Source organism: Pituophis catenifer, unplaced genomic scaffold, assembly GCF_029215685.1.
Source record: "Pituophis catenifer annectens isolate HBS135680 unplaced genomic scaffold, rPitCat1.0.hap2 SCAF_1, whole genome shotgun sequence".
Taxonomy (NCBI): domain Eukaryota; kingdom Metazoa; phylum Chordata; class Lepidosauria; order Squamata; family Colubridae; genus Pituophis; species Pituophis catenifer.
Window position 1 is genome coordinate 355,242,023 of NW_027256881.1, and position 7,908 is coordinate 355,249,930.

Genomic DNA, 7,908 nt, shown 5'->3' on the forward strand with positions numbered 1-7,908 from the left:
CGTGGAAGCCCTTGTCTCGCTGCAGCCCGGGAGGCTTTGGGGAAATCTGAGAGATTCCGGGTTTTGCTCTTTGCCACCCCTGAATCCTGGCAGGGGAGAGAGAGGTGCTCCCGGCCAGCCAGCGGCCCTCTGCTGACCTGCCCCTGCAAACCCTTCGGGGCCATGGCTGCCGGTGCTCAGCTGTGCTTGGATGGGCCAAGAGGAGGCAGGGCGGAGTAGCTCCCACCTAGGAAGAAGGTGAACACGCATATAAAACCGTTTAAAAACGAACCCATCGACTAAACCTGGGTTTTTTCAAAATTGTTGCTAAAAAATAGGGGCCTCCGAGCCCCAACGGAATGCTCTCAGTGGTTGAAAAATGCATAGTTGAAATAGAAAACGCTGACTCAGCTCCAAGGGGGGGATTCCCAACCCCCTCCCACCAGCTTGTATTCCCCACCTGGCCAAGAGACATTGGGGGTGGGGGGGAGATGGAAGCACAGTGAGGTGGACTGTAGGGGGGGCAGCCGATGTCCTGAGTGGGACAAAGACCCTCCCACCCAGCCAAAGCTGCTCTGGTCATCTGCCCCAGGCAGTGGGAAGGAGCTGACCACTTGTTTGCCAAAGGAGCGCTGGTAAGCCTGCAGGCTGAGCATCTGGACCAGCAGCAGCCTAACTCTTTGGCCCCAACCCCAGGGGGAGAGGCGTGAGGAGGGGCTGCGGCAATGCCTGGCCTTACAAGGGCTCATGTCCCCACCCCCCAGCTGTGCCGTGTCCCCACCCCCCAGCTGTGCAGCTCAGCTGATGTGGAGCAGGGCAGTGGCAGCCTTCCTGCGGAGTCCCGCTGTTCACAGGGAGTGGACCTTGCCGCACGGAGTCTCCTTCGGCAACGGGCCTTCAAATCATCTTCATATTGAATTTCCTGGCTCCGCCCTGCCCGGAAGCTGAGGTGGGGCCGTCCACCTTGCGGAAGGAGTACTCCCCGGCAAAGTTGTTCTTGTGCTGCCCCCGGCCCCGACTCCAGACAAAGAGGAGCAGGAAGCAGAAGAGCACCACCCCCAGAAAGGTGATGCAGCCCATGGCTGTGGACACCAGGATGGTCTTGAGGTCCAGGGTGAACTTGATGAAGACCCGGGTGTCGTTGTGGAAAGTGTCATTGAACTCGCCCAGCAACGATGTCCGGTTGGCAACCAGGATGCCGTCAGCAGAGGGCCCTTTGATGGTCAGGGTGGCAAAGTAGGTGTCGTTGCCGGCAGTGTTGCTGGCAATGCAAATGTAGGTGCCGCTGTCCTGGGCCTGGGCGTAGCGGATCTCCAATGTTCCACCGGGCGAGACAGTGGCCCGGCCCAAACTCTTGGAGGTGATCATCCGATGCTGCGGAGAGACCCAGCTGATGGAGGGCATGGGCTCCCCCTCTGCTTGGCACTGGAAGGACACCGCCTGCCCTTCGTGAGCTGTCACGCGCTGGAGTTGGCGGTTCCGGATTTTGGGCTTTTGGCAGGTGAAGTACTCGAAGAGAACAGAGTCTGGGAAGTCATGCAGCGCGTTGCCCTGGATCTCAAGGGGCGAGGAGCACATGGGTGGCTGCCCGTCGAAGTTCAGCGTCTTCCGGCGCTGGAGGATCCACAGCAGGCGGCAGTCACAGATGAGGGGGTTCTGGTCCACCCGGAGGGTCTCCAGGGTGTTGACGGAGTGGAAGATATTCTCTTCCAGGGTGGATAAGAGATTGTTGGAGAGGTTCAGGAGGCGGATCTGCCTCAGCCCAGAGAGCGCCTGGGGCTCCACGGAGATCAGCAGCGTGCCCACCATGTGCAGCTCCCTCAGCCGGGTGAGGTCCCGGAAGGAGCCCCTTGGCACAGTGCTGATGGGGTTGTAGGAGAGGTTGAGGTACGCGAGGTGCCCCAGGCTCCTCAGGGCTGCGGTTGGCACAGCTGTAATGTTAGTGAAGGTGACAAAGAGGGAGGTGAGGTTGAGGCCCTGGAAAGCGTTGGGCGAAATGTCCTCCAGCAACGGCCAGTTGTCGATTTCCAGAAGCCACAGGCGGCCGAGTCTCCGGAAGTTCTGGTCTTCCAGCAGGCCGACACCAAGGTGCCTGAGCCTGAGGACCTCCAGGTTTTGCAGGCGAGAGAGGGACTCAGCAGAGAGGTCCGTCAGGTTGCACTTCTCGATGGTCAGCTCCCGGAGGCTGAGCAGGCCGGAAAAGGCCTTTCGGGAGATGTAGACCAGGTCATTGTCCCCGACTTCGAGGTGCTTCAGGTTTCTCAGGTCTTGAAATGCGTAGTCCAGAAGGATGACGATTTTGTTCTCGCTGATGTCCAGGAGGCTGAGGTTGGTCAGTTTGTGGAAGACGCCCGCAGGGATCAGCTTGAGTTGGTTGTGCCGAAGCCGCAAGACTTGCAGATTGAAGAGGTTGCCGAAGGCCCCGGGCTCCACGCTGGAGATGACATTCTCGCTGAAGTCCAGCTCTTCCAGCATGGCAAAGGAGGAGAGCTCGCCCGCGTTTAAGCAGCGGATGCGGTTCTTGTTCAGCTCCAGGATCCTGGTCTCGGTCGGGATTCCCTCCGGGACGGACGTGAGGCGTTTCCGATGGCAGGTGACAGACTTGAGCTGAGGGATGCACTCGCAACGTGCCGGGCAGGCCCACCCTGGGGCAACACTCAGGAGGGAGCAGCAGGAGGCCAGGAGGAGAAAGCCACTTCGCATTGTGTAGGGCATGGTCCTACAGACCCCTTACCATCTTCCCACGCACCTGGGAAAGAGAGAGAGAGAGGGAGAGAGAGAGAGAGAGAGAGAGAGAGAGAAGGGGGGGTTACTCAGACCCTGGCAGGGCATGTGCTGTTCCCTCAGGCCTCACTTTGGAGTCTTGAATTGGCTCCCCCTCTGAGCATCTCTCTCTGCTTGGCCCAAGAGATGGTCTGGGCCACCCTCCAAAGTGTCTAGCCAAAACTGAAGCCTCACAGGACTTGTGTGTGTGTGTACACGCGCATGGGTGCATGCCCCCTTTTTGAGCACCTCCTCCCTCCTGCTATCCCCCCCCCCCAAGGCCCTGTCCTAGTCCACAGCCCCAAGTGGTTTTTCTCGTCTTTGCAGATCACAAACATCAGAGGCGATGTTCCAGGATCCATCCTTTGTAGTTTAATCCATAAATACTGTAGCTTCAGTCACAAAATAATGCCAAGCTGGCAGAAATACCCATAATTTAGCTTTCTTCTTTGTGAAGATACTGAATTATTCCATGTTGCCTTGTTTTTTTTACTATTTCAGAATGACTCGGAGGTGGCGGTGGGGGCTTTGTATCTGAGGGAGAGAGGGCAGAAAACCCTCTTCCCCAGACAGTGGGATGGGGACCCCTTGTTATCTCCCAAGGGCAACTTGGAGTCTGGGAAACCCCCTGGCTGCTGGTAGGTTTTCCAGAAGGTGTGAAGACCTCCAAAGTTGTGCTTCCCCCAGTCTTTGGCTGCCAGGGCTTCCTCAGTGAAACTGACTCTCTGGGCTAATTCCCCAGGCAGAGCATTTGAGGGGAGGGGGCTTCATGGGCAGGGCTAGATGAGGAGACGGAAGGAGCTTTGCAGCTGTTTCTTTTGGCTGGGCAAAGAGGGCCTCCTTGCCTCCTTTGCAGCCCAAAGAGACCACCAAGAGCTGTTGCAGGCCGTTTCTTCCCTTTGCTCCTTGCAACACCAGGAGCCAATGCCTGTTCCCCCTCCCCCCGCTTGCTGGGCACTCGGGTTTAAGGACAGAATCTTGCAAATCTGCTTGTGCCAAACCTCTTCCTGCTGCAGTGAATTAGGGAGGTGCCTGTCTGAGTCCCTTCCGAGCGTTATCTCCCTGCTCTGGGCTCAAAGATTTTGAGGTCACCTCTGCAGCTCTGAACCGCGTGACTTAGAAAAAAGAAAGAAAAATCCCCGTTCCAGTGCCCTGCTTAGTGTTCTCATGCTGGTTCCATAAGCCCCGGGGCCTCCCCTTCCCACAGAGGGCGAAGCTGGAGCTCCTCAGAAGCCTTGGAAAATGACTGCCTGCTGCAGCAGCGCTCCAATCAGGGCCAGGCTTCCTGCTGACCTAGTTGAGACCGCTTCAGGGGAAATCTAAGGCAAAGAAAGCTGCCCCCCCCCCCCGGGACTCAGCTCACTGAGCCGGCCATGAATGAGAGCCGGAAGGGAGGACCACTTTTGCTCTCACCCATGGTGGCTCACCCGCAGAAAATGGTGATGGCGGAAATGCTCTTGGGAACTTGCAAGGGATATGCCAGAGGTGCTGGTTGCTATCCATAAAGCCCCACCCAGCACAGAGCCTGATTGCTGGCAGGACCACGCCTCTCCCTCACTCAGTATCTGTCCAACTGAAGAGCCCCTGCAGGGTTGGCACGCTCCAGCTTCCTTTGATTAAACGATGCCATCTCTCAGGACCCTGCAAGCGCCTTCCCCAGGTGCAGGGCCTGCTCTCTCTCTGGAATGAGGCCCCCGCTCAGCTGTGAAGAGCTGGCTCTTCAGCCATGCCTTTGAGGGGGGAGAGGCAGAGACCCTCCCTCAAGTGATCAAGCACTTCAGAGTGGAGGCGGGGCCCAGATAAACCAAGAAAACTGAACTGGTTTATCTAAAACTTCTATTGTAAAGCTACATTAACAGAATCTTGCAGATCTGGAGGTGCAGAACTTTCCTCGGCCACTTTTAACTGCTTGATCCATTAGGGCAGGTCCTCCCTTGGTCTCTTTCCATGTCTGATCAGTGACTGGGGGCTCCTGCCCCTTTTGTCAGATTGTTTCCTAGGGCAGCATCACTTCCCCTCACCACCCCAAAGCCCTTCACACATCCCATTCTACTTTCGCAATTGACTGATGGCGAGTCAGTCAACGCTGAAGGTGTTCCGGTGTCCAGATGTCTGCACCTAAGGCTCCTATTAATTTTGGTCTGTTATTACAGTTTGCCTTTTGCCACAGTTGTTCTATTTGCAGGTCTTCATATTTTGTGATTCTCTTCTAGAAGGGGACCTGGGATAAGCAGATGACATTATTTTCCAATATTAACTGTATCATGGCAGGACATAAGCTGTTCCGAGTAAAGCTTATTATTATTCTAATGTGCACGACTGAGAGATCACAGCTGCCAGTTCCTGAGTTTTGGTCTTCATGCGCACCGAGTTCTTCCCAAGAGCCAAAGATATTGTAATGTATTGGCGTTGTATGTGTGCAGACAGGGTAGCCTTCTGCAACTGACAGATGGAGATTTTGTAAACACAGATTGTGTAGTCCAAGGCTTTTTGGTATGGCACCCATTGTGCTGATAACCACTGGGACCACCAGAGCTGGTTTATGCCATAATCTTTCAGTTTTGATTTCCATAACTTGGTATCTGTGATCTCCAATTATTTGTCTTCTACAGAAGTCTCCACATCAGTTATCCACGCTTCCTTTTAATCACAATTAAATCTGGTGTGTTATGAGCCAAGTCTTAGTCTGTATTTGAAAATCCTACAGTATTTGAACCTCCTCATTTTCAACTACTTTTTCCAAGTCTGTGTTCATTTTTTAATTATTATTCCTGGAGACAAGAAGAATTACATGAACTGTCAGTGCAGGCTGATGGCCCTCCGGGAAGAGAAACAGAAAAGATTTCCTGAACAGCTTTAGGAAATGTTCTTGAAGGGCCAGCAGCACTAAGAAGCCCGCCCGGCAGGGATGGGGAACAAAGAAGGCTACGATGCAACGGTCCAGCTCTTCTCTGAACAGGTCCAGAGATCAGCTGCACCACCCACCTCCTGATGTTTCTGGGCTCCCTGGTGAAGAGCAGCTGCCCTGAATCTGAACGATGGAGAGAGGGGAGGCTTCACTGCCCTGAAGAGAAAGAAGGACAAGCAGGTGGGGTATGTGTGTGTGTGTTGACTGGAGACTCCCCCAGAGACATTTGAAACTATCCATCAGCTGGACAGTCTATGCTGAGAGATGGGCTCCGATCCTGCCCCCCCAGGCTCTTAATGACCACTGACCACTCCTTTCTCCTGATCCATGTGGGAATTGATGATGCAGCCCTGAGGACCCTGCCAAGTGGGAGGCCGGCCCCTCTACAGGAGTGGGTGAATCACAGCCCAGTGCACTGGATAAAGGAGCTGGTGGCCTGTGATGCCCTTTGCCCTGCCGAAAGGATGAAGTACTGCATGAAGGGACCCCTGGTTGTCCCTTTCTTCAAAAAAGTAGGTATCCTACAAACTACAAAAAAGGCAGGTTGTCTCTGGACAGACTATAGTGAAATCAGCCTGGGGGAATTTGGAAAACAGGGTGTCAATTACTAGAAGCCAAATCAAGCCTTTGCCAAATTAAGTGGCTGATCCCAGCTGGGTCACCCAAGATGTGATGGTCATCTCAGCTGCCAACTTAAGCCAGCAAACACCTCTTTGGGCAGCAGCAATACAGGAAGATGCTGGAAGCTGAACTCACTTTAGTAACAATGGCAATTGGAGGAGGCCATGAGAAGCCTCTCTGGGTTTTTAACCAAGAAACTTCCATGCATAGAGAACACGAGCCAATTGTGGAGAGAGTGATGGAGTGATGGAGCTCCCAGATTGGAATCGCCGAGGAGCTTCCTGGGCCCTTGTAGGATTTACAACATAGGTAAGTTAAAGTGTTCAGGACATTTAGTTGCTGATGTTGCCACTCAAGGAAAGAAACCCAAAGAAAATCTTCCATACTGAGCAGGTGTGATGGGCAGTGCACCTGGGGAAGGAGCCGGGGGGGGGGGGGGGTGTTGGGGGGGAGTCTTGGCAGCACAGAGCTTTCCCCAGGGAGGAGGCCTTGCATTCCAGAGAGAAGCCCAGATTAAGAGAATGGAGGAGCCCCCAGCTGAAGCGGGGGGGGGGGGGAGGGAGAGAAGGAAGAGGTTCACGGCAGCTACACCCCAGACTCTCGGGTGGTAAAGTCAGGTCAGCCATGTGGATGACCCGTTTTAAAACTTTCATGACTTACAACCATAACTTCTAGGCTCATTTATGGTTCTAAACCATGGACCAGTTGCAGGCTAATCAAATAAAGAATTGGATTTGACTGGATTTTTGGGTCTGGCGAAAACCCAACCTCGGATGCGTCTGCTAAGGACCCTGACAGTCAGAGAGAAACAGATGAAAGAAGCGCACTGAGACTCTGCACTATAGAAATGTCAATCTCTATAGCGCAGCATGAAGAACCATTAGGACAATATCTTTAATTTCAGATGCCAGCAAAATAGCACTTAGGGTCATGATATGGAAAAGCAGGTGGCTGACAGATGCTCAGGCCAGTTTTAGGAAAGTCTGAGGGGCAAGAGCCGGATGATACATGCTGGGTAACTGAGAGGGCCAAAGACAGAAAGGGCTCGCAACTTGGGCGTCCTCCTGGATTCACGGCTGTCTTTAGAAGAGCACTTGACGGCCGTGACCGGGAGGATTTTTCATCAGGTTCACCTGATCCACCAGTTGCGTCCCTTTCTAGATTGGGACTCTCTACACACAGTCACTCATGCCCTCATCACCTCTCGTCTGGACTATTGTAACGCTCTCTACATGGGGCTCCCCTTGAGGTGCACTCAGAGGCTCCAACTGGCGCAGAGTGCGGCCACGCGGGTGGTTATGAGAGCGACGTGGAGTTCCCATGTAACGCCTCTCCTGCGTGAGCTGCACTGGCTCCCGGTGGTCTTCCGAGTGCGCTTCAAGGTTTTGGTTACCATCTTTAGAGCACTCCATGGCTTAGGACCTGGTTATCTATGGGACCGCCTGCTACCACCAATAGCCTCCCACCGGCCAGTATGCTCCCATAGAGAGGGGCTCCTCCAGGTGCCATCGGCCAAACAATGTCGACTGGCGGCCCCCAGGGGGAGAGCCTTCTCTGTGGGGGCACCTATGATCTGGAACGAGCTCCCCCCGGAGATATGGAGGATCCTGGATCTGCACACCTTCCGTCGCGCGCTT

The 7,908-nt window shown here is 54.4% G+C and overlaps 1 protein-coding gene across 1 annotated transcript; it reads right to left on the minus strand.

Moving 5' to 3' along the window:
* Positions 1–876: 876 nt before the first annotated feature.
* LINGO3 (leucine rich repeat and Ig domain containing 3) lies at positions 877–2,694 on the minus strand. The gene has a single exon (XM_070931962.1). It carries the CDS (start codon positions 2,692–2,694, stop codon positions 877–879), a length of 1,818 nt encoding a protein of 605 aa, XP_070788063.1.
* Between the last annotated feature and the right edge of the window lie 5,214 nt (positions 2,695–7,908).

Bases quoted from the DNA above. Each gene is read 5' to 3' on its own strand.
- LINGO3 (XM_070931962.1), bottom strand. From the start codon at position 2,694: ATGCCCTACACAATGCGAAGTGGCTTTCTCCTCCTGGCCTCCTGCTGC.